Below are 25,533 nucleotides of genomic sequence, written 5' to 3'. Positions count from 1 at the left end.
CACCTCCTCCACTCCCTTCCTTCTCTCCAATCCAATCTCCCTCTCCCCCAGGCTCCTTCTTTGGGGCCCATAAACACATACCACATGTGCCCCTTTGCCTCCTAAACTTTCCCTTCCCTTGCTACCCCAACAAGGTAATCTTTCCTTTCACCCCTTTGCTTTGTGGCTAGTTCTGGAAGAGTTGTTATCAGCACCTCCACTTGGTGCCTCCTGGTTTCCTCTTCACCTCCTGTAACTCAGCACCTGCCCCCACTGCCCAGCCAAGACCCTTACTCGTCCGCCTTCCCCGGGCCCTTCCTCCTGGACCTAGGGTTTGGAGCACTGAACCTTCCTTTGGTTCTCCTGCCTCTTTGACCATTTTCACTGGCTCTTCTGCAAGTCCTGCCCCCAAACCTCTCTCATCTTGCCCCATTCCAGCTGCAGACTTATTTTCCAGCTGCCCACAGAATCTCTATCAGGATGTACCAAAATTTGGGGGGAGGGGGAATTTAAAAAAATAAAAAAGGATGTCCCAAAACTTGCCACTCCCAGATGTTTGGAAACATCCCTCCCAAGCCTGCACCTCCTCTAGAGGCCAACACTGCCTCCCAATCACAGAAACTCTTCCATCAACCCCCAGCATTCCTATCTGTGGACTAATTGACTCTCACTCCTGAGCATGTGTAGCATTTCTGTTACTGTCCCCTCCCTCCATATTCTGTTACCCCAAGGGTCTGGTGTCATCTCTCACCAGGACCTTCCTGCCTCTAGCCTCACCCTCTCCAGCCCACCTTCCTGCTGTGGCCGGTAGACCCTCCCTGACTCCCTGTACCTCCCAGGTAAAGTTCACACCCCTTACCTTGGCTTCCAAGCCCTCCATGACTGGCCTCTCTGCTTCTGCCCCCTTCTTACCTCCTTCACCTGCTCTACCTTGAAGCCAAACAGCTTCAGCCACAGCCCACCCTCTGGCTTTATTCTACACAGATGCCCTTCCCTTCCGTTCTCTGCCTCACTCACATCTGCCCACCCATCAGGAGAGCCCAGGGCAGTTTCCACTTCCAGGAAGGCCCCCCTCCTCTGAAACCCCACAGTCTTATCTGCCTCATTCTGCACTTGGCCTTGGCCATTTCTCTGCATGCTGGCCTCCCTGCTGAGAGTAAAAGCAGAAGCTGTTGTTCCCTAGCCTCAAATCCCTGAATCTGGCACAGAGCTTGGCACACAGTAGGGCTTCCGACCCCTGGGATCCCCATGCAGTGATTTTTCCCACCTCAGTCCTCAGCAGACCCTCTGGGACAATTAACAGACGGGGGAGGGTGATGGGGGGGGGGTGGAGCTACTACTCAGACATGAAATATATTGGGATCTTCAGCATTATTCATGAAATTCTGTCCTAAAGGACAGTCTCCAAAGTGATCCCCATGGGACTAGGGGAGGGGGTTTGTCCTGGTGGTTGAGCAGTGGCTTGGAAAACAAAGGGATGGGCCTCTGGATGTATGTGGACTGCCAAGGGGTGACAGCAAGGAGAGTCTCAAACAGTACTGCCCTGGCTTCCCAGATAGAGGGAATGAGCACCAGAAAACAATAAGTTTGTCCAGGGTCCCCAGAGGGTCAGGTCTGAGCAGACCTGGCCTGGCTGGGCCCTCCCTCCCCCATCCCAAGGACCCTGTACTCTAGACAGAAGGGCAGCGACCACATGACTTCTGGGACTGGGGCAGGCTTCATTGAACACTGATTAAGTTCACCCATTCAGGAAGCCCCTTGCACTATGCTGGGACAGATGCTGGGACAGGGAATCCGCAGATGAATCAGAGCACTCACAGCTTAGTTGGAGAGATAAGGAAAGTACACACAGAACATGAGCAAGGCGGGGAGCCCAAACAGAAGAGGTGTACAGTGCTCTGGGAGCTCAGAGGACACCAGGATAATTTGGGGGTGCAGGAAAGGAGGGGGTATCTTGGAGCCCAGGAACCGGCAGACGGGTGGCAGGTATGAGGGGGATGAGCCAGGCAGCTATCTAGTAGTCCTCACTCCTCTTTTTCCCAATAATATAATCACCTTCAGGGAGCCCCTGTGTGTGTCAGGCCCTGTGCTGAGATACGATCTTACTGAAAACTCACAGCAAACCTCAGAGCAGGACCTACTGTTACTCCCACTCTGCAGATAAGTGATCTTCAGCTAGGGAGGCTAGGGACTTTCCCAAGGTCACACAGTGGGGGCATCCTAGAACTTGACTCCAACCCCTCTCTGTCTGACACAGAACCTGGGGTGCTTCCAGCAACTCAGACAGTAGCCAGAGACCAGGGTCTGCCTGTCTGGCTGAGGACCCTGGGTGGCATCAGAAATTTTTTCTGCAGAGAGGAGTTGGCATCCCATCCAGCTTTGTGGGGGAGGGGTAGAGAGTGCGGGGGGGGGGGGGGGGGCGGGTGGCGGGGGCAGAGTGACTCCTTCTGGCCTATCAGCTTCCTGGTTTGGGTAGGGCCCTTCTTACAAGTTCTCAGGTGAGGACTGGAAGCCAGCCAGCTGGGATCAGTGGAAGGAGCATTGGGCTCAGAGGAGGAAAGCCCTGGACTTCCAACCAGTCACAGCTCTGCTCCTTTTCTGCTCCATGACCCTGAACAAGTTACTGGCCTTCTGGGCCTTACTTGCTCATCCATAAAATGGGGGAAATAATACCTATCTACTTGGATTGCCAGGAAGCCTCGAATAAGATGGTTTATGAAGTACCAGGCGCCATAGATAAATAGAAACCAGAAAACCCTCCCTCTCTCTGCTTGGATGGAATCCAATGGAGCCAGGACAGAGAATACTGCATTTGGCCCCTCCTGGGCTGTGTGTTCCCAACTCAGGGCAGCCTTTGATCTTGTAGCAGGACTTGACTCAGTCAGACAAGGTCCCAATCCAGGGCCGACTGGTCTGAGGCTGCTCAGTCTCTGCTCCCCTGCTATAGTGGTGGTGGTGATGGTGGGGGCTCATGCCCCCAAATGAATGATTGTGACCTCCTCAATGGTATATCAGATTCAACCATCATTTATTTAGCACCAGCTATTGTGCTTTGTGCCAAGCCCATTCATACCTGTTATCCCCAGGCCAACCAGGAAAAGTAGGACTGTTGGCCTTATTTTATAAATGAGTAAATAGATTCAGAGAGGTTAGTCACATAGCCTGCAGTCACACAGCCGGCAAGGGCAGAGACTAGGAGGAAAGCAGCTCTGGGCAACTCCCAAGTCTGCAGGCCCCTCCACTCTACCACATGGCCTCTCTGGGCCCCCTGCCCCCCCAGTCTCCATGGGAGCACCTCCTAGGGGTTGCATCAGGGCTTCAGTGAAAGGTTGGTAGAGACCCAGGCAAGATCCTTATTTCCTATTTTCGATGTGATGCTATTGGCCCAGACAGCATCTAGCACCTCTTCCCACCCTGGCATTTGAAGTAGTCTGGACTGATGGAATGTAGAAAGGGCCTTGGATTGCCCTGCAAACCTCTGCCCACCTTCCAAAGGGTGACCCTTGCTGTGCCTAGCGTCCCTGTGGAGAGCACCTTTTGGGACACATTCCCTGAGACCCTCTGGAGGTCAGATGCCGATCCTGGCCCTAAGGGTCATGGGTGTTTCCTGGGCGCCCGCCCCTCCCACTGCAGCCCCTCTGCTGGGGAGGCCCCTGATGCCCACTCACACTGGATGTACCAGGCCCTCCAGATGGCGTTGTTGAGGCGGATCTTGTCCCGGCAAAGCAGCTTGAGGCCTTTGAAATTCTTCCACTTGGGAGATACCAGCTTGCCACTGTCAGAGGGAGACGGCTGGGTCAGGGAGGGAGGGGGGTACAGGGGAAGCTAAGAGGGGCCTCCTGCAGGGCTGGCTCCCGGCTCTTCCGCACACTGAGTACTCATGCATGCGGGCCATCAGAGGGCTCCCTGCTCCCAGAATCCTGCAAATCTTGCCCCACACTCTAACCTGCCTGAAATTCCTACCCTGAGTCTCAGACCTTTAAAAAATATCCCCCCAGGTCCCTGCTAGGGGCCCTTGTATTCTCTGGTGGAAGCTGCTCATTAACCTACCACCAAAACTAAAGCCAGGGCTGAAACCTATTTACCAGGACAATAATGCCAGTGGCCTCACAGACATCTGTCTGTATGCCTGTTCAGGAGGGTTCCCAGACCCATTTCTTACAGAAGGAAACTGAGCGTCAGGAAGCCAAAGGGACATGCCCAAGGTCACTTGGTGGAGATTCATTCAGGCCCCGTGGCTTTTCTCCACCTGACTCACTGTCCCCCCAGGGGATGGATAAGGTGTGGGGAGGGAGTCTCTAAACCAGAAGTGGCCTCCAAGCAGCCAGCTGCTTTTTCACTGCCCTCTGGCTTCTGCCCCCTCCAGAGTCCAGGGATGGCAATTTGGCCTGAGCTGGAAGGGATGCCCCTTTCTCAGGGGTGTGTGCACGACAATAACCATCAGGCTCCAAAGGAAGGCATTCTGAGATGGTGGTGTGGTAGGCAGTGGGGAGGCATCACCCTAATCCCGGCCCTAACCCTGACCCTAATCCTAGCAATCAATCAAATCCATGAGGTGGAAGGGCAGACCAGGTGGCTCAGCAGTTTAGCGCCGCCTTTGGCCCAGGGCCTGATCCTGGAGACCTGGGATAGAGTCCCATGTCCGGCTCCCTGCATGGAGCCTGCTTCTCCCTCTGCCTATGTCTCTGCCTCTCTCTCAGTGTGTGTCTCATGAATAGACAAAATATTTAAAAAAAAAAAAAAAAGAAGGGCTCTACACACAGGTGAGGGACTTGACTCTCACGGTCAGGATGTGCTAGACACAGGGGGAGTGTACCACCCCTAAGGAGCTGACCTGGAAGGTCAAGATGCTCAGCATTTAGACCCCCACTGGTCCCTCCCTTCTCCCTCCCTCCTCATGGTCCACAAGCCAGGGCTGGACACCAGCCCCCTCTGGCCCACCTTTTCCAACCCTTGCTCACATGGGAAGCTGAGGCCCCAAGGCTTAGTTTTTCAGAACACCAGGTCTGCTTTCTTCTGAGGCTTCTCCCTCATCTTGGGGGTATGGGGTAGGGGGATGGCAATCTGACTCCTACAACCCTTTCAGTGCATGGGTCACTGGGTCCCCTCTCCTCTCTGGTCTCCAAGCTCCTGTGTTTGTTTTTGGGCAGGGAGTGGGGAGGACTGCCATCCCAGGGTACCACAGGCCTCATTACCCAAATAGGGTACATAAGCCCATGCCTGCTGGCTGGCCCCCTCCCTCCTAAGTTAGATAAACACCATCTGTCTAGTAGGGAGTCATGGATGGGGTGCGCTGATACCTCCTGGGCCAGCTTCTTCTGTGGCACCTGGGGGAGACTCCTGAGTTTGCTGCCCCTGCCTGTATCCCAGCACCCTTTCAGCCCACTCTGATCACCCAGTGCCCCATGCCCAGCCTGCCTGCCCTCTTTCCATTCCCTAGCCGAGGCTATAATGTTTGTAGCCAAGGCAGTGGTGCTCGGGAAGATGAGATGGTGACAACATCCAAGTCCTGAAGGGAAGGATTTGGTCTGCACCAGGCTTATTGGCTAGGAGGGGAGGAGAGGTTCCCAGCCTGGGAAAAAAGGTTGGCACTAGGGTTCAAGGGCTTATGACCACCAGGAAGTCTGGAAATCTCAAAGATGGGTTGGAGAAAGCCTAGGACACTTAGTTCAGCCCCACCCCCCACGCCCTACCGTGTCTCCAGTCTACCTTACAGGAATTCCCTGAGAGTCTCTCTGACAGGGTCCTGCTTGGTCTCTCCCCAAGGTCATGCTTTCTGTAACTAGCCAGCTCTGACCACAAACAAGTGTTTTCTTGGAACTTCCAGAACCTGTCTCCCTGGGGCTTCTACCCACAGAATTGTGGACTATGCACCTCCTCCTAGAAGAGGAGTCCTCTGTCTGCCCACAGTGCCTGCTGAGGATGAAAGCTGACCAGGCAGCCTGTGGACCCCTTGCCTTGCTGTCCTTTCCCATCCAGTCACTCTCTGGGTCACCCTGGCTTCCCCAACACTCTCCCTACTAGGGGACACCTATAATTAGGGATATTCAAGGGCTAAAACACTCTCCCAGGCTGAACCTCAGATTTTTTTCCTCTACCAAACAGAGGGAAGCCCAAGTCTCCTCTAGTACTGAGCCACCTCCATCCCTGGAGCTTGAGCTGCAACAGAGACGGAATATTCTGGGTGTTAGGGAGAAAGCACAGCCCTCTCCTCCCCAGCTCCCCTGGGTCACATCAGGTTCTAGTCAGCCTCTTAGTGTGGGCAGTTCTTGGAGTGTGCTCTGGCCCCAACCTTGCCTCTTCCCCTGAATCTCCCCTTTTGGCCACCCATGGTCTGGGGTTGGATGGGATTTGGTATAAAACAGGAAGCTGAAGTTGGGAGCAGCTGAGAAATGGGGAGCGCTGAGAGAGCCCCGGGAGGAGGGGTGCCCACATTCGGTGTACCAGGACCTTAAATGCCCTGTCCCAGTCGGTCCCGTGATGTCCCAGGAGGCGGGGGAAGGGAAGAAAGGGACGGGAATTTGAACTTTCCTCATCGGTCCGGCGCCCTGGACGCTCAGGTTGCAACATGACCTGGGCCTGGGGCCAGAGCGTGTGGGCCAAGGTTACGTCGCTTCCAGCCAATGGGGTCGCGGCTGGGCTGCCGGTGGGGGGTGGGCAACACCCCCCGTAATCCCCACCCCAGCCCCGGCTCCTCGGCTCCTCGTCGGAGCTTCAAGGGCCGTTCTGTGTCCAGCGGTTCTCAGTAGGGGAGGAGGCGCCGCAGAGGAAAAGGAATATTTGCACAGAGAAAAGATCAAGGCCGGCCGATCCCCCTTTCACCTCTACGGTTTTCGGTTGATAATTTATCCTGGCCCCTCCGCTCCTGGGAACTTTGCTCCAGGGCACTGGGCCAGAACCCGGGTTCGCGCCCTCCCCTGGGACGCAGGCGTGGAGCCGGGACCGCGCGCGGTCTGCGCCGTCTGCGGCGGCGGAGCAGGGGTCCTGGGCAGCGTTAGGCGCTCAGCCTCGCGGCAGCCCGGGTCGCGAGCCCTGGCCTCCCGGGCACCAACCCACGCGGCGTGCAGCACCCCCTGCCGGGCGACCGCTGGGAAACCGTGCCAGCTGCGCCCCCCTGGGTCCGCCCGGGGCACCCTTCTCCCGCCACCCTCGACCTAGCAGGTCAAGAACAGATGTCCCGGCAACTGGGGAGTGCAGGGTGGACGAGCGACTGGGAGTCGGGACAATCATGGGCGTGAGGAGTGTCGGCAGGGAGCGGGCATGGAGTGGGTCTGGGCCGGCTGCTGCGCAGGGAGTGGAGGGCGGAGGTGGTTGGGTGGGGAGTGACCGCCAGAGTGGAGGGGGGGATGGCTTAGGGTCCTGAGGGTGCGAGGGATGCCCTGGCATTTCTCTGGGGGCAGATGAGTCGGGACAGGGAGAGGGGCCCGAGGTGGGCCTAGGGCGGTCAGGGTGGAGGGCAGGCGGTCGGTGCCCTGGCTGGGGAGTGCAGGGGTGAGCCACGGAAACCTGGAGGTGCGCACTCCGGGCGGAGGGCTGGGCCGGGCCGGGGTCGGAGGACGCTCGGGCCGGGGCAGAGGGGTGTCCAGGACGTGGTCGGAGTCTCGAGAGTTTGGGGCCAGGTCGGGTGTCCGGGGCCCCAGCGCGTGGTCCCGCCACGGAGGGCCGAGGCTGTCGGGCCCGCAGCCGCCCTCACCTGTAGGCCAGGCTCATGCACTCGAAGAGGCGGGTGAGTGTGGGGTCGATGCTGCGCGGCCCGAAGTCTGCGGGCCCCATGGGCCCCTCCTGGTCGCGCCGCCGGGGCAGCGAGTCGCTGTGCGGCGACGACACCATGAAGTGACCGCTGTGGATGACCTGCGAGCGCAGCAGCCCGCCCGCGCCGCGCCGGGCACTCGGGTCCTCCGAGTCTGTGTCTGAGTCCGAGTCTTGGCCGGGGACCCCCCGTGGGCCGTGCAAGCCCGCGGCCAGACCCGCCAACGCCCCGGCCATGGCTTTCGTCGCCGCCGCCTCGCCCCAGCAAGCGGGAGCCGCCAGCGCCGCAGGCGAGGTCCGACTGGCCTCATTAGCATAGCCCCGCCCCTCCGGCGCACCGGGTCGTTCGAGGGGCGGGGCCTCCTGAGCGGGCGGGGCGGGGCTCACATTAGCATAATCAATACACTAAGTGTGAGCGCCCGCGTCCCCACTCTACTCTAGACTCTGTGGGTCTAGAGTTTGGAAGAGGAAGAAGAGACCCTTATCTCCCCTCCCGCCCTTCCTTTTGGGGTGCCCTTACTTCGTCCGAAAGGGGTCTCAAGAAGAGTTCATTATCAGTCGTTCACACCTGAGCCTGAAAGCGCCTCAGTGCCTGGCCTTCCTTGCTTCTAGGGTCCCCCCCCACCCCTCTTAACGCCCCTTACCTTAACTACACCCCTCCCTCCCCGCCCTCTCTGATCTCTCGGCTCACATTCACTCCCTCTCAGTCCTGCACACAGCTGGAAGCACCCACCTCTCAGAAGTCTTGTGTGGCCTGGCCCACGGGAAGGTCTCAGCACCCCCAGTTGCCATTATGATCATCACTACACCTGCACAGAGGCCCCAGAGGGTTAATGAGTGTGAAACCAGTGGCGATGGGTGACAGGTGGCAAAGTGGAGCCTTGGTCACCCTCCCCTGGCATCCCCCAGGCAGGCCACCTGTTCAACAGCTCTGAGCACCCCTTCTCCCAGGCCCTGAGGTCTAGCTCCTGTCCCTGCTCTCACCCTAAGAACATGAACTGGGGTGTTTGATCTGAGGCACTCACACTGTCACCTCACTGGCATCTTTAACAGTCCTCAGAGCTGGGATTCTTGCCCCATGTCAGAGGGTGTCACCAGAGTCCACAGAAGTGGAAACACATCTGAGTAGCTACAGAGGGCCAGCTATGAACCGATCTAGAATTCCAGACTTCCCAACCAGGGCTATCTCTGATGGGGGATTGGAGGGGTAGAGGCCAAAGCTAACCTCCCTAGGTTTGGTGGGAGGTGTGACCTATGTCCGGTGACAGGAGGGAAAGAGGGGGAGGTGGTCAGCTGGGGCTGGAAGCTCAGAAAAGGTTCTATGAGTGCTTTCCTCCATGCCCAGGCTCCCAGGATCAAGGGCCCCTGTGACCATCTGAGGCACTGAAATGACATCCCAGGCTGCTCACAGGCCTACCTTCCCACCCACCCACGTCCCTTGGCCAGATACCTCTTCCTGGCACAGTCGCCTCTTGGTCCCTGGAGCCACAGGTGCTCTCTTCCCTTGTCCCCTGATGTTCTCTGCAAGGGGTGCATTCTCTCTGCTCATCTCAGCCACATTCTGGGGCCTCAGGTGCCCACCTCAGCTGGCCTCCTCTGGAGAGAGAGCCATTCCTAAGTGGCTTTATTGGGATCCTTGGCACAGAGACCAACAGAGCTGTTCCTTATCCCTGTGTGCCTGTCTGGCTTTGCCCCTGGCCTGTGGGCCCTGATGCAGCACTATTCCTCCGGTGTCTGAACCCCCATGCTGAGCATGCAGGAACTTGGGGGGAATGCAGGGAGAAGGGCATGACAATAAGCAGACCTGGTGGCCACTGTGCAGGACAGGGGTGGGAAATAGGGCTCCTCTCCCTTGGAGACTCCTAGCTTCAGGTACCCTGGCTTAAGCAGAGATCTGAATTGATCCTCACTCTGCCACTAATTCCATGAATGACCCTGGGCAAATCTCTGTCTTCCTGGGGCTCTTTCTCTCTACCTATAAAATGAGGCAGTTGAATTCAGTGATTTCTTAGGATTCTGTAACTGTCAACACCCTTGGTTCTGAGTCTGTGCTACAGTGTCCCAACTCACCCCACTATGCTCCCACCGGTCTCCTGTCCCCAGGATAAAATCTCAGAATTGTCTCCTATGGTTCAAGAGACTTTCCGGAGAGTTGAGTCTCAGTAGGGTGGATTATGTGTCTCCCCATTTCTCTTCCTTTCCCCAGCCATCACTTGGCTCTCAACAAGCACCTGCAACCTGTTCTTGCCCTCCTCAGGGCCTGATAAGACCTTTGGGGGATGGAGTCCCAAAAAGACAATCATCCTGTGTGTAAATCAAAACAAAACAACATGACATTGTACAATAAATGCAAGGACGTTCACAAATTCTGATTCTCCCATGACAACACCTTCAATTAGAATGAATATATATATACTAAATTTAAAAATATATATATCTCTCCATTTCTAAATTTTTTTTTAAAGAAAAAGTTTGGGGCAGCCCGGGTGGCTCAGTGGTTTAGTGCCACCTTCAGCCGGGGTGTGATCCTGGAGACCCGGGATGGAGTCCCATGTCAGGCTCCCTGCGTGGAGCCTGCTTCTCCCTCTGCCTGTGTCTCTGCCTCTCTATCTCTCTGTGTGTGTCTCTATGAGTGGATAAATAAAATCTTAAAAAAAAAAAAAAAAGAGCTGTCTTAAAAAAAAAAAAAGTTTAAATACTCCAAGCTTGGGGTGCCTGGCTAGCTCAGTTGGCTAAGCGTCTACCTTTGGCTCAGGTCATGATCAGGATCCTGGGATTGAGCCCTGCCTCATCAGACTCCCTGCTCAGTGGGGAAATCTGCTTCTCTCTCTCTCCTTGCTCCTCACCCCCCACGTATGTGTGCGTCCGTGTGTGCGTTCTCTCTCTCAAAATAAAATCTTTTATTTTTAAAGATTATTTATTTATTTATTTATTTATTTATTTATTTATTTATTTATTTATTTATGATAGACACAGAGAGAGAGAAAGAGAGGCAGAGACACAGGCAGAGGGAGAAGCAGGCTCCATGCTGGGAGCCCGATGCAGGACTCGATCCCGGGTCTCCAGGATCACTCCCTGGGCCAAAGGCAGGTGCCAAACCACTTAGCCACCCAGGGATCCCCCTCAAAATAAAATCTTAAAAAAAACTTTTTTAAAAATAATAAATCAAAGCTCCAAGCTTGCTAGGGACCTGAATGTATGCTTCATCTGCCTTGTCCAGCCTCCCCCAATCATTATACCTAACCATACTTGAAGTAAGTTATATTACCTCCATTTTTCAGTTGAAGAAACAGGCTCAGGGAGGGGAGCCATTTGCTCAAGTTCCCATAGTTGGAAAGGGCAGAGCCAGGTCTGACCTGAAATCCAGGCTTCTTCACTCATAAGGCTGCCACTCTCTCCTCTCCTCTCCTGCCACGCGGGCTGCCCGGGCTCTCTCCTCTTTTTTTTTTTTTTTTTTTTTAAGATTTAATTTATTTATTCATGAGAGACAGAGAGAAGGGGAGAGAGAGCAATGGACAGGGGAAGCAGCAGAGGGAGAGGGAGAAGCAGGCTCCCCTCTGAGCAGGGAACCTGATCCGGGACTTGATCCCACGACCTCAAGACCACGACCTGAGCCAAAGGCAGATGCTTAACCAACTGAGCCACACAGGCGCCCCACTCTCTCCTTTTAAATGCTTCTACCTGTAGTCAACTGGAAAAGTCAAACCAACTGGTGGCATGGGGGCCCTGGAATGCCTAGATGTGGGCATAGCCAGTTCAAGGTCCCCTTGCCCAGATGACAGTGCAGGCTCGTGTGAGGTGGCCTGGCTCACCCCGGTGCTCCCTTTCCCATCTGGCCTCTGTCACCCACTGCCCAGCATTTACAGCCTCTCTCTACAGCTAAGTCTTGTTTGCAGCCCACAGAGGTCCAGGACCAGGTCCGGATTGGCTTGTGAAGTCCTGACTGGCAATCCTGCTTGACACCACACCTGCCCAGTGTCCCAGCCTTAGTTGGTGGGATCCCTCCCCCAGACTGCCCCTCCTCATCAGGGAAGTTTGCCCAAACTATCAGTGCCACTTCCACCTCCAACATCCTCCTGGAGTTCCCACAACCCTACTCCAACACAACTTTTTTTTTTTTTTCCCAACACAACTTTTAATTGCATTTGGCAATTAAGTCCCAGGGAGGGGTGCACATTCCTCCCTGTCCCACTAGATGGCGAATAGCCCGAATCGCAGAATCATAGTTCTCTCTATAGACCAGTTTCCTCCAAGTGCAAACATGCAAATGGGTTTTTGTTGAATGAATGAGTTTAGGCTATATCTGTCTACTAACTGTGTTCCATCCATCCATCCATCCATCCACACAAACAGATGGCATTTACTAAGTGTATATTATGTGCCTGTTCCAGTGCTGGGTATTTCACTTTTACAAAAGTTAAAAAACACAGAAAAGCAAAGATTTGGCACTTGTAATATTCAAAGAGAAAGTAGATTAGCAGCTGCCCAGAGTTGGGAAGAGTTGGGTGTGGAGAAATGGAATGACTGCTAATGGGTATGGTATTTCTTTTTGGGGTGATGAAAATGTTCTAGAATGAGATAGTGGTGATATTTTCGTAACTCTGTGACTATACTAAAAGCCACTGAAAAAGAATGAGTTGATATAACTGTATTATATCTCTGAAAAATCAGGCACTTTTAGACATTCTATTTCCTGGTAGGCATTTCCTCAACTGTGCATTGTGTGGATGTGTTAGTATGGTCATGACCATTTTACAGAAGGGGACACTGAGGTTTGAAGTGATTCAAAGTGTTGTTGTGAGAATTGACTATAAATGGCTAATGTTGGTGGAGCCTAACCTAACCTGTCTATGGAATCTTCATAACAGTTCCTTGAGCTGTTTCAACTCATTTCAACTCATCTTGTAGACAAAGAAACAGGCTTGCCAAAGGTCACAAGTAAGTAGAGAGCTGAGAGTCAAACACGGTCAATTTGATGCCAGCCTGCCCACAGGAGCCTATATTCTCACATTAGGGCTAGTGATCATTCAGGAGGACATGGTGCCAGCAGAATCTCATCCGTACTGCTGCCAGGTTAACTTGGCACAATCACTTTGGAAAACTGTTTGTCAGTACCTGTTAGAGCTGAAATCTGCATCCCTTATAACCCAGCATGTGTATATGTGCACCAAAAAAATGCACATGACTATTCATACAGCAATATTCCTATCCGTTCGGTACTGGAAACAACCAAATGTTTATCACAGATGAATGGATACATGCCTGGTGGTATAGCCACACTACAGAATTTTTTTTAAAATTTTTTTTATTTATTTATTTATGATAGGCACACAGTGAGAGAGAGAGAGAGAGGCAGAGACATAGGCAGAGGGAGAAGCAGGCTCCATGCACCGGGAGCCCGACGTGGGATTCGATCCTGGGTCTCCAGGATCGCGCCCTGGGCCAAAGGCAGGCGCCAAACCGCTGCGCCACCCAGGGATCCCCACACTACAGAATATTAACACAGCAATGGAAATAAACACGCTACAACCGAATGCAACCATATGGATGCATCTCACTGATCATACATTGAACAAAAGAAGCCTGACATGGAAGTGTATGTGCTGTAAGGCTTCATTTATATAAAGCTCCAAAACAAGCTGATCTGTGATTTAGGAGTCAAGGTAGTGTTTAGCTTTGAAGTGACAGGAGGGATCAAGAAGAGGCTTCCTGGGGTGCTGCTAACATTTTGTTTCTGTATCTGGGTTCAGGTTACATGGGTACACTGGCTGTGAATATTCATCAAGCTGGATACTTATGATGTATATACTCTTTTTAAAAAAAATTATGGGGATCCCTGGGTGGCGCAGCGGTTTGGCGCCTGCCTTTGGCCCAGGGCGCGATCCTGGGGACCCGGGATCGAGTCCCACGTCGGGCTCCCGGTGCATGGAGCCTGCTTCTCCCTCTGCCTGTGTCTCCGCCTCTCTCTCTCTGTATGACTATCAAAAATAAAAAATAATTTTTAAAAATTATGTATTTATTTGAGGAAGAGAAGTGAGGGTGAAAGAGAGAGAACACAGCAGGGGGCAGGAGAGAAGGAGAGGAAGAAGCAGACTCCCCACTGAGCAGGGAGCCCAACACAGGGCTAGTTCCCAGGACTGTGAGATTATGACCTGAGCTGAAGACAGACACTTCACCAACTGAGCTGCCCAGGTGCCCCTGTAAATGTATTGTTCATACATTTTTTTGAATTATGAAAATATCAAGTAAAAATAAATCCTATGTCAACAACCCCTGGGCCCATTAAGAAGCACTGATTTTTGTGCTCTGTGAGAGAGGAGGAGGAGATGCAGAGGAGGAGGTACCACAGAGTAGAGATAAAGTGAGCATCAGCTACTTCCACTCGTCTATTCACTGGTGAATCTATCTGTGTACCTAGCCATTTACCTGCCCATCCATCCGTCCATCCATCCACCCATCCTCCAGTAGTCAATCTGCCCACCTATCTGTCCATTCGTCACCTGTATATCCATTCATCATCTGCCAACCCATCCATCTATCTCTTCCATCCACCTATTTATCCACTCATCTCGTACCAGTCTTTCCATCTGTCCATCCTTCCTTCCATCTACACATCTACCTAACCTTCCATCTCTTCATCTGTTTCCCACCCAAGTACCCCCTGAGCTGCCCATCCACCACACATATTACCTGCCTGATGGTATCATGCCCTAGGTTAAGCCAGGGATGTTGAAGTAAGGGGATGCTGAGACACTTATCACATGATTCCTGCCCCTAGACAACTCAGCATGGGAGACTGAGGCATGCCCATCAGAGATTCAGAATGGGGGCAGAAATAGTGCCTAGGACTGTGAAAGTTCAGTGGAGGGAGGGCTGACTTGCAGCACATGGGGCAGTGGTCAGAGAAGACTTTCTAGAAGGTATGCTTGAGATGGGCCTTGAAAGACAAAGTGGGTATCACACATGCAGAGAGGGGAGAAGGTGTTCTAGGAGGGAACAGCAGGGGTAATGGCAGGTCTGTGGAATCACAGAGTGGCAAATCATTCAAGTGGCTGGGGTGAGAGCAGGGTGCTAGCTGCCTACAAAGCTGCTGTGCTCCCCTCCCCTGACCCTACCTCCAAAGCCCAGGTCCAATGGGCACTGAGGCTTCTGCACCAGTGCCACTCAAAGTATGACCCATGGACCACTGCCAGGCCATGGATTCCCTTACCAGTTCATGACAAGATGAATACATAAGTTGAGAGCAAATGTTTAGGAACCATATTAATTTTTTTAAAGATTTATTTATTCATGAGAGACACAGAGAGAGAGGCAGAGACACAGGCAGAGGGAAAAGCAGGCTTCATGCAGGGAGCCCGATGTGGGACTTGATCTCGGGACTTTGGGATCATGCCCTGTGCCAAAGGCAGACGCTGAGCCACCGAGGTGTCCCTAGAACCATATCAATTTAATAGAGCAATCTGATACCTGTTGAATATAATAATAAAACACTAGGCCAAAGATGCCTGGGTGGTTCAGTGGTTGAGTGTCTGCCTTCAGCTCAGGGTGTGGTCCTGGACACCTAGGATCAAGTCCCACATTGGCTCCCCTCGGGAGCTTGCCTCTCCCTTTGTCTGTGTCTCTGCCTCTCAGTGTCTGTCATGAATAAATAAATAAAATCTTTAAAAACAAAAAACACTAGGCTTATAGTTTATTTCTTCAGTTGAATTTTTCTTTCCTTTTTTGTTTTTAAAGATTTTATTTATTTGAGAAAGAGAGAGAGCAAGTGCATGAGTACGGAGGAGGGGCAGAGGAAGAGGGAGAGGGAGAAGCAGACTCCCTCTTGAGCAGGGAGCCTAACACTGTGGATCTCAGGTTCCCAGGATCATGACCTGAGCTGTAGGCAGCCGACTGAGCCTCCCAGGTGCCCCTCTTCAACTGAGTTTTTCTAGTAATTCATTTTTTATTGTATTTTGCATACTTACACATCCATGGCAGATTAAAAACAAAAATGGGCCCTTTGCCCATTTCATTTGGGCTGCAGGTAGTTTGAGAAACACTGGTAGACAATACATATTCTTTGCCAAAGTGGCTTCTTGGTCATTATCTCATTTCTCTGAGAGCGGGGCTGGGTGAGAACTTTCATCTCCATTTTACAGCATGACTGGCTGAGGTGCTCACAGATGGCCAGGAGGCAGGGCAGAGATTTGAACCCATGGCTGACATCACGGCAGGCAGCCCCTGGTGAGCTTCTGCCCAAGCTTCTGGCCCAGGGGAAGAAGAGAGAAACAACTGGAGAAAGACCAGCAGACTAGCTGGGAACCTGGATGCAGAGCCTGTCCCAGAGTATCTGTGACTGAAGGAGGACAGGAAGAGGAGGAGATTGGACAGGTCAGTCTGGGCTTCCCCAGACGATTCTAGAAGAACCAGGCCAAGTCTCTGGGATCTGGGGGAATGTGCAGTGAGGTTAGTTTCAGGCCCAGCCCGCTTCAGTCTCTTCTCTGTCTTCTTCCCTCTTTTCCTTCTGAGACAACCACCACCACCACCACCACCACCCCCACCCCCACAGACCAGTCCTGCATCATGCAGCTTCCCATCCATGTGTGCTTCCACAGCCTGCCCAAAGTTGAGCCAACAAAACCACCAGTCTCTGCCTGGTCCTCGGCAGGAACCACAGCACGTTTATATGCTTCGCTCCTGTTGTCCCTCAAGGAAACTAGATGAACAGGGATTATGATTACTTGGTTTATATGAGGGAAAAGGCTGAGAGAAGTTAGGTTATTTGCTTAAGGTTACAGAGCAAGTAATTTAAGGCTCTAATTCCTGACCCTGTAGCTTTTTTAAAAAGATTTTATTTATTTATTTATTTATTTATTTATTTATTTATTTGAGAGAGAGAGAGAGAGAGAGAGAGAGAGAGCATGAGCAGGGTAAGGGGCAGAGGAAGAAGCAGATTCCCTGCTAAGTGGGGAATCTGATATGGGGCTCGATCCAAGGACTCAGGGATTGTGACTTGAGCCAAAGGCAGAAGCTTAACCCACTGAGCCACTTTGACCCTGTACTTTTTGACTAGTTGACTAGTGGAGAGGAAAGGGGAGCCATTTCCAGAGTACAGCCCATGGTGGGGGTGGGGGGCTAATGTGCAGGGATAGCTGGGAAGGAAGAAATCAGTGGTGCGACCAGAGAGGTTATCTGTCTAGAAACTTCACCTTCTCCAACACTTTGGCTGCCTCCAGGCAGCCTTAAAACCCCATCCCAGGCTAGAAAAAGGCAGAAATGATGTGAGTGGGGCAACATGTCTTTACCCTAGTCTGTTGGTGAACAAGTAACATGCAAATTTTATTTTTGGATGAGTATTTGGCAAAATCTGTTATACCAAAAAACATCTCTACTCCTTGACTCCTTAGGTTCAATTGCAGGAATCTATCCTATAAAATGTTTCTTTTTCTTTTTAAAAAATATTTTATGTATTTATTCATGAGAAACACACAGAGAAAGAGGCAGAGACATAGGCAAAGGGAGAAGCAGGCTCCATGCAGGGAGCCCAATGTGGGACCCCAGGGATCACGCCCTGAGCCAAAGGCAGATGCTCAACCACTGAGCTACCCAGGCGTCCTCTATAAAATGTTTCTAATCTGTAAAAATATTTCCTGGAGCACCTGCCTGGCTAAGTCGGTACAGCGTGTGACTTTTGACCTTGGGGTTGTGAATTTGGGAACCACATTGGGGATAGAAATTACTTAAAAGTAAAATCTTTAGGGGGCTCCCACGTGGCACAGTTGGTTGGGTGTCCGATCTTGGTTTTGGCTCCAGGCATGATCTCAGTTTCATGAGATGGAGCCCCCACATCAGGCTCCACACTCACTGCAGAGAGCTGTGAGTCTCTCTCTCCCTCTCCTCCTGCTCCTCCTGCTCGTGCTCTCTCTTTCTCTAAGATAAGCAAATCTTTAAAAAAATAAAATAAATAAAATATTTTAAAATAAAAATGTTTCCCTAATGTGCAAAGATATATGAGGATGTTCCTTACAGCATTGTTTATAATTCTAAGGAACAGGAAAATGGTTGAATAAATTTTGCAAATCCCTATGGCAGAAAACTAGGTAGCTGTTAGCAACCTTGTCTGTAAAATGGGGATGAAAAAGTATCTTCCTCTCACAATTTTTATGAGGATTAAGTGAATCAATACCTCTAAAGTTCTCAGATGGTAAATGCTAGCTATCATCATTATCATGAAAGTGTAGAAATAGTAAAAGATAGATGAAAAGCAATGCTGACTTAAGAAGGAAGTTACAAAATAATGTGTGAAGTGTGATCTCATTTGAGTAGAAACTAATAATAGTGAACATTCACATATGGAAAGAGAAGGAAAGTCTGGACATATAGGCACCAAACTGTGACACTGGTGGTCTTTATGGGAGGTGGGAAACAGACATTCGCTTGTAAATTTCCATTAATGTCGAAGTTGTATAAGACTGTGCATGACTTTTGAAACAAGAAAAAGAAAATTCTCCAAGAAAGTAAAGAAGAGGAGTGAGCATAGTAGATGATGGCATGGGAACCCCTTCCTTTCTTCTTGAGGACCCAAAAGTCCATAGATCAAAGCTGTCCAAACAAAGGAAAAAGGGTACCTGATAGGTTAACCAGACATGGGGGAAAGGGAAGGGGAAGGTGCAGCCTCCTGCCCCAGCTCCTCTTGAATACTATTTCTCAATCTAGGGAGCCCAAGGACGCCATGGGGGACATTTTCTCTTTAGGGCACAAGGCTCAGGAGACTGGCTTATCAGGTCTCTATGGGTCATCTCAGGCAAACCATTCACCCTCTCTGGGCTTTACCTGCCCTCCCTGTAACACGGGCAGAAGCAGACTAACCTCTAGGTATGTTGTGAACAGCCAGGGAGGAGAACGTGGTAACTGAGCAGTGCAGAATGGGGGTCAGCTAGGAGATGAGTTTTTGCCAAGAAGAACCATCATGCCAAGAGTCTGTCAGTCTACAAAAATGTCACTGGCCACCATTTACCAACGGACAATTTTTACTCCCGAAACTTCTGACACCAAATGTCTTTGCCAACATCACTTTTCTCCGACACAGGCTGGGTGCCCTATGATTTAGTTACATTCTGACACTATCTACTAGGAGTTAGTATCCAGTCCTACAAGGTAAAGGCTCAGTCCCACAAGTCTGTCTCAATTGCAGACACCAACCCAAGTCTGGGTTATCACTTGTATCACAGACCACTATAAATCAGGCGATCCCAGCACCCCTCCTTTACCCCTCCTTTAGGCACTCCAGTTTGCTGGAAAGGCTCACAGAACTCAAGAAGACACTTTGCTTGCATTTACCATTTCATCATAAAGGATACAACCCAGGAAAGCCAAATGGAAGAGAGGCACAAGGCAAGGTATGAAAGGTGGGGGAATGCATGGGGCATCCGTGCCCCCTCCAGGTATACTACCCTCCCAGCACCTCGATGTGTTCACCAATCCAGAGCTGTCCGGACTCCTTCATTTAGGAGTTTTTAAGGAGGTTTTCATTAGGTAGGCATAATTAAGTCACTGGTTATTGGTGATTGAACTCAATCTCCAGCCCCACTCTCCTCCAGAGAGATGGAGGGTGGGGCTGAAAGTTCCAACCTTCTAAATCCACCTTGATCTCCTTGGTGACTAACTTCCACCCGGAAACTATGAGGGGCCGCCAGCCACCAGTCATCTTAGCCCGCAAAGAACATTCATGGCTCTGGAGTGCCCAAGGGCTTTCAGAGCTGGGTGCCAGAAACTAAAGCAAGGACCAAACAGATACTGCTCAGGACTCACATCTGCTACTTGGAAATTTGGCAGGTCAGGATGGGATAAGCAGTGGGAGGCAGCAAGGGCAATAGGCTCATGTTACTCCAAAGGACTCAGTTTGGAGCCGCAGCTTGCATCGGGCCACCTGGTGTGTCACACTGGTGACCAAGCCAGGTCTCCTGCCTCCCAGCTCTGGCTCCTCCACGCTGCACTATTGGAGTCTCACAAGAGACATCCAGAAGTAGAACAGGTACCACTGTGTTAGTCTACCCATTCTATAGGTGACAAAATAGACGGCCAGAAAGCAGGTGTGCCTTGCAGTACAACCATACTTCTTCATACCTGGATGGCATTTCTGGCCACCTCAATATGCCAGGGTGGGTCTGTGCCTGGTTGTTCAGATTCAGTCCTGGGAGAATAGAATGGGGAGTGCCTTGAAGGGTGTGGAACCCCCTTGGTCCTCCCTAGATCTCTGCCTGCTTGGGGAGCATCTGGGTCAGATGACACCCCTGCCATCCGGGGCTCCCTGGCACCCAGGCATGGGGACAGGGTGGGGACTCTGGTGCTCAAAAATGTTCCTGCGTGTGACCTTGGGTTCCTCTCAGCATGACTCCCGTACAAGGAAGGAACAGTATCATGGATTTTGAGCACTGGTTTCTCACCTTTAAAATGAGTGTGGGGATATGATGTTAAATTTACAGGCTCATTGGCAGAATCAAATGAAATGTGTGAGAGCCAGTGGTAGGCACCTGAGTGTGGATTTCCTTTCTCCTTCCCTCCTTCTTCTGCCACCTCTTCCTTCCTAGCCAACATGTCTGAGTACAGGGTCAGAGAAAGAACCAGGTGCTGTGGCACAGACAGTGTGGGGACCACCTCCACGGTAGACTGGGGGATGGAGAAAAGCTTCTCAAACCAGCTGAGGGTGGTACAGTCAGCTCTGCCCTGCCCTGGATCCCCTGGCCTCCCCATGCTAAGTACCATGACAGTCACCCCAGCCCCATCAGGGCTTCAGGTCCCTGAAAGGACACAGAAAGGGGGCCCAAGGAGATATCTTTCTCATCTGAAGTCACATGGCTGAGGGGGCTGTGTGGCACAAAAGCTGGTATGACTCCTAGCATTAGGGAGGCCTAGAGATTCTGGACAGGACCTAGCTGACCCACACGCATGTTGGCCAGCTGGCCCCATATCTCAGGACCAGTCAGAGGGATGCGTCACCTCTGTATCTATCAGTGCCAGGCCCTGCCCTGTTGGGGGCTCCCTATACAAGGTCAGCTTAGCCTACCTCAAAGAGGAAAGGCAAATGTGGGCGGCCTTGCTCCGAAGCTCTGACGGGGAGGTGGATGCAAGGGGAGGTGGGGGCAGGCCATGTGGACATCCGTGAGCATCCATGAGTACACCCCCTCTTGTGTGCTGCTCCCTGGACGCAGAGCACATGCTTGCCCACACCTGCTGCCCACAGTCCTGGTAAGCACACTCAGCCCCAAGTGACGGATGAGCAGACTGAGGCCCAGGAGGCAACAGGGGGACGAGTCTGAGGCAGCAGTGGGAGCAGAAATCGGAGCTTTGGAGTCAGGGTGCCTTGTTTTGAATTCCAGCCCTGTCATTTCCAGGCTGTGTGGCCTCAAGTCAATGCCTTGACTTCTCTGGGTCTCCATTTCCTCATCTATTAAATGGAGACAATATCCTTTCTCTCTCAGGTTATCAGGAAGAAGGAAACAGTGGCAGAAAATCCCTACACAGTGTCTGGCACACAGACACTAAAATTTAGTATGTATTTAAATTTTAGTCCCTCCTTCCCCCACCAGCCTACCTGAGGCCTGAGGGAGCCTCTCCTTCCTGCCTCCCTGCCTCACATCTGAGCCCAAACCCGTTTGTTCATCAGCACTGACCAGGGAATGAGAATTGGGCTGATGAGGGCCTCTCCCAGCCCAGACGCCTGCCTGTGCCCCCCACAGAGCCAGCAGTAGGGGCATGGCTTCAGAGGGGAGGGGTCCAGGTAGGGCTTCTGCCCAAAGGGAAGAAGCGAGCTCAAAAGCACGGAGGCTCCCACTCCCATTCCACTCAGCGGTTTGTCAAAACTCACTATGCCCTCCACCTCGGTTTGCAAGTGTCACCTCCACCAGTGCCACACACACACACACAGGCCAGAGGACTTCATTTACAGCATTCCTACACACCAGGTGAGTCCCTGACCCTGGCGCCCCTCACCTAGGCCCAGGTTGAGTCTTGATCCCAGCCTGAGCCCTGTACGTGATTCCACAATCCTGTTTTGGGGTAGATCATGTCCTTAGTGGGGATTGGTGTTGCGCCAGAAGCGTCACCCCCCTCTCAAAAGAGGTTGCCACAACACAGAGCTCCTCAGTGGGAAGCTCCTCCAGGATCTGCCCCTGTCCTGAGGCTGAGGAGCTGAGCCTCCCTGGGGTGAGCATGAGCCTACTGCTCAGGTTCCTAAGGCCTAAGATCCCCAGGTCCCAGTTCTCCTTCCTCTGGGCCTGGGGGTCTGGGCAGGGGATGGGCAGGCCAGATGCAGAGAACCAGAGACACACCTGGACAAGATGGAGACCTGGGCCGGATCCCCAGCCCCACCCAAAACCGGATTCAGCTGACCCTGGGATACCATACCCTTTACGACAAAGGACCATGGGGACCTTACTTGGAGTGGGCTGCCCTGTCCTCCAGAGCATCCTGGTGTCCCATTTTATCCTGTTCCTATCATCACTGCAAGTGGCCCAGGAACAAGACTCCTGTTGTGACAGAGGGAGAGCCAGGCCCAGAGAAAGGAAGCAATTTGCCCAAGGTCACACAGCGAGACGCAGACAAGAACTCAAAGCTCCTTAACCCAGTCCAGGCTAGACCACAGCTTCTTTGCCCACCGGGGTGACATCAGGAGGCACCGAGGTGGGGGCAGGGTGGCTGGGAGGCAGAGGGAGCCCTGGGCTTCCTGGGCCAGATCAGCAGGAGTACCCTTTGCCACTTCTGTAGCCCCTACCTGTTGGCTAGAAGTCTGGTGGCCATGAATCCACATGGCTTCCCTGCCGGATGGTATCTGGCTTCTTCCTGCCCAGCCAGGGGGAGCTCTGAGTCCTTGCTCCTGATCCTAGGGCCCACCTGGAGCCAGTTTCTCTGCTGGCACTCACACCTGTCCAGGGCAGAGAGTGCAGCCGGGAGGAAGGCCCTCCCTCCTGCCTCCCTCAGCCCACTCTCAGCTCTCTGGAGAGTTGAGATCATTCAACCCTTGCCCAGTGCATGCGACCCCAGGAAGTAGTAGGAACCTGTGCACACCTCACTCTGCTCCTGGAGGAGTGGGCAGGATGAACTCTTAGATTCTTAATTCGGAGCTCTCTCTGAGGTATGAGCTAGCCTTCTTCTCCTGGCAGCAGAGCCAGGACAGGTACCCAAGAGTATTAACCCCCTCTGGACAAATAGAGCCGCAGAAGTGTCCCTCCCCATTTGACAAGTACAGAGACAGAGGCCCAGTCTTGGGGAGGATCAGCTCCCCCTGGCCTAGGCACCTGCACCCACCTGATGCCCTCCACGCCCCTCACCTGGATTCCGCACTATCTGCGGGTGTAGCAGGTCCCAGGCAGTGCCCCAGGGTCCCCTCCGGCGGTGTCTGGGGCCCGGGCCACGGGGCACACGCAGGATGCTCCCGGGCCGAGGCCGACAGCGGCCGCGTCTTCTCTGCGCTGGCGGCAGAGGGCTCTATGCACTGCACCCTGGGCCCGGCTTTTAGTGGCGGGTGTGGACCGGGCACTGCCCGGCCCCCGCCTGCTCCAGATGTCCTTTGCCCCTTGATCCGGTGCCTCCTTCTCTCCTTAGCACGTGGGTGGCAGCCGCTCACCCGTCTGGCGGCCTGTGGGACAGCCATGGCCCGGGCCACGGGCCCAGGCGTCTGCCAATCCCTGTCTGGGACCTGCTCGTGCCCCGCTCACCTTTAACCCCCCTCTCCCTGGGGGCTTGGTGCCCGGCTCCCAAACTTCTTCGGGCTGGGTTTGAGAAGGGAGGAGCCACAGGTATGGGGCCATGGCCCAGGTAGGCAGAGCAGAGGCTGAGCTGCTGCAGTCAGCTCCCTGAGCCCCAGCCCCTCTGGGAACCTCATCCTGGTTCCCGAGTTCCCTCTCTCCATTGAGCTCCCATCCAACTCACCCAACCCCATTCATTCCCACCCCCCCCACCCCCGCGCCAGCTCCATCCCTGAGCCCTCTCCCTCTCCTGGATTTTGCAAGGCCCTCACCAAGCACCCTCTCCCTTCCCTGGGCTCTTATCCCCTCCCTGAGCAGCAGCCGGCCACTTTCTCAAGCACACACCCTCCTCCACCTTTGCTGAGCCCTCCCGCTCCAAGACCCTCTGCCGTTCCAGAGTTGCCATTCCCTCCTGACCTCCTTTCTCTCCTAAGTCTCCTCCTGGTGCCTGTTTCGTCAATAATAAGATGGGAAGCAGGGTGGAGGGGATGGCAGTGGTCTTGCACCTTCACCTCAAAGAAAGGCAGAAGAAATAAATTTCTCCAAGGAATCCAATCTGGGAAGGCTTCCTGGAGGAGGAAGATGTTCATGGTTCCTTTGATGCTAACAAAGAAAGGAGATGACTCTGATGGCTTCTGGTGAATAGCTCCCCTCCCTTAATGGAAGCTGGGGAGGCATGGGTGTCTCTTCAATTAAGAAATCTCCTGAAGATCAACAGAACGTATCTCCCCCTTCACATGAAGATTCTCTAGAGCGAGGGCAGGGTCTCATTTCAACTCAATAAATCATTACGACTTCTAGCTAATGTTTGCCAAGTATTGACTACTTGCCAGGGTCCTGCCTACACCTCTTAAGCCATTTATGTGGGCTAATTCATTGAATCCCATCAGTGACCAGAGGGGGTGCTGGGTATTTTATCCCCATTTTACAGATGAGGAACCGGAGGCATGGGGAGGTTCATACAGGTGGTAGATGGCAGAGCTGGAGTTTGAGAGCAGGTGTCCCGGCTCTGCACCTGCTGTATGATAGACCCTTTGCTGGGAGCCAGGGACTGGAAAGATGACATTAATGCTGTTCCTGTTCTCGGGGGAACTTTAGTTTAACAGGAGGGGGAATGGATGAGTCTTTAATGACTCCGGTATAGGTCAGGTTGGCCTCAGGGCTGTGACAAGGAGTGCTGGGAAGGAAGGACGGATCCTGCCTTTGGAGGAGGAGGTATGCGCTAGGCTCAGAAGGATAGGTCAGTTCATCAACAGCTTTGGGACAAGGCATTGCGAGGAAGGGTATTTGAGGTGGAGGGACATCTTGGGGAACACTCAGATCCTCCTGGCAGGTGGGGTGGGGGTGTTAAAATAGTTTGGAAAACAGGAATTTTCTTAAAATGTTAAACACCTGCCATCTGGCCCCATCATTTCACTCCTGGGTGTTTGGCCAAGAAAAATAAGGGAATATATCCATACACAGACTTGTACACAAATGTTCACAAAGTCTTACTTGTAAAAGGCTTAAACTGGAAACAACCCAAATGTCCATCAACAGAAAAATGGATAAACAAATTGTGGTACATCCACACAGTGAAACAGCAAACTGCAATAAAAAGAAACAAACTGTAAGTGCAACAGAATGGATGAATATCAAAATAATTAGTATGAGTGAAAGAAGCCACACAAAAAATAGTATGTACACTGTATGATTCCATTTCTATGAAATTCTGGAAAATACAGTCTAATCTGTTGTGTCAGAGAGTATATCAGGGATTATCTGGGTTTGGGGCTGAGGGGTGGGGAGAGGTTGGAGGGAGAAGTCACAAAAGAGGGGACACCTGGGTGACTCAGTAGTTGAGCGTCTGTCTTTGGCTCAGGTGGTGATCCCGGGGTCCTGGGATCAAGTACAACATTGGGCTCCCCACAGGGAGCCTTTTTCTCTCTCTGCCTATGTCTCTACTTCTCTCTCTTTGTGTGTCTCACATGAATAAATAAATAAAATCTTAAAAAAAAACAGAAACAAAAACAAATCATGTATTGTTTAGATGTGCATGTGTCCAAACTAAAAGTATCCTTTTTGCCAAAACAAAGGAACC

The 25,533-nt window shown here is 52.4% G+C and overlaps 1 protein-coding gene across 9 annotated transcripts in view; it reads right to left on the bottom strand.

Moving 5' to 3' along the window:
- The window catches only part of MLXIPL (MLX interacting protein like), a 33,804-nt gene extending 10,430 nt beyond the window's left edge, over positions 1 to 23,374 (bottom strand). For 5 of the 9 annotated variants that reach the window (XM_041749069.1, XM_041749072.1, XM_041749074.1 and 2 more), the window contains exons 1-2: positions 23,037 to 23,374; positions 3,648 to 3,754 (exon numbers count right to left, since the gene is read on the bottom strand). In XM_041749069.1, the coding sequence (XP_041605003.1) occupies positions 3,648 to 3,754; positions 23,037 to 23,359 (430 nt within the window). In that variant the 5' untranslated portion in view covers positions 23,360 to 23,374. Of the gene's footprint in view, positions 1 to 3,647; positions 3,755 to 7,672; positions 8,030 to 23,036 lie in introns of those variants that run through there. The other 4 variants (XM_041749071.1, XM_041749073.1, XM_041749078.1 and 1 more) reach the window with 3 other exon arrangements.
- Between the last annotated feature and the right edge of the window lie 2,159 nt (positions 23,375 to 25,533).

Source organism: Vulpes lagopus, chromosome 3 (assembly GCF_018345385.1).
Source record: "Vulpes lagopus strain Blue_001 chromosome 3, ASM1834538v1, whole genome shotgun sequence".
Lineage (NCBI taxonomy): Eukaryota > Metazoa > Chordata > Mammalia > Carnivora > Canidae > Vulpes > Vulpes lagopus.
The sequence above is the reverse complement of the archived record's forward strand: the minus strand, read 5'-3'. Positions and strand labels throughout refer to the sequence as shown.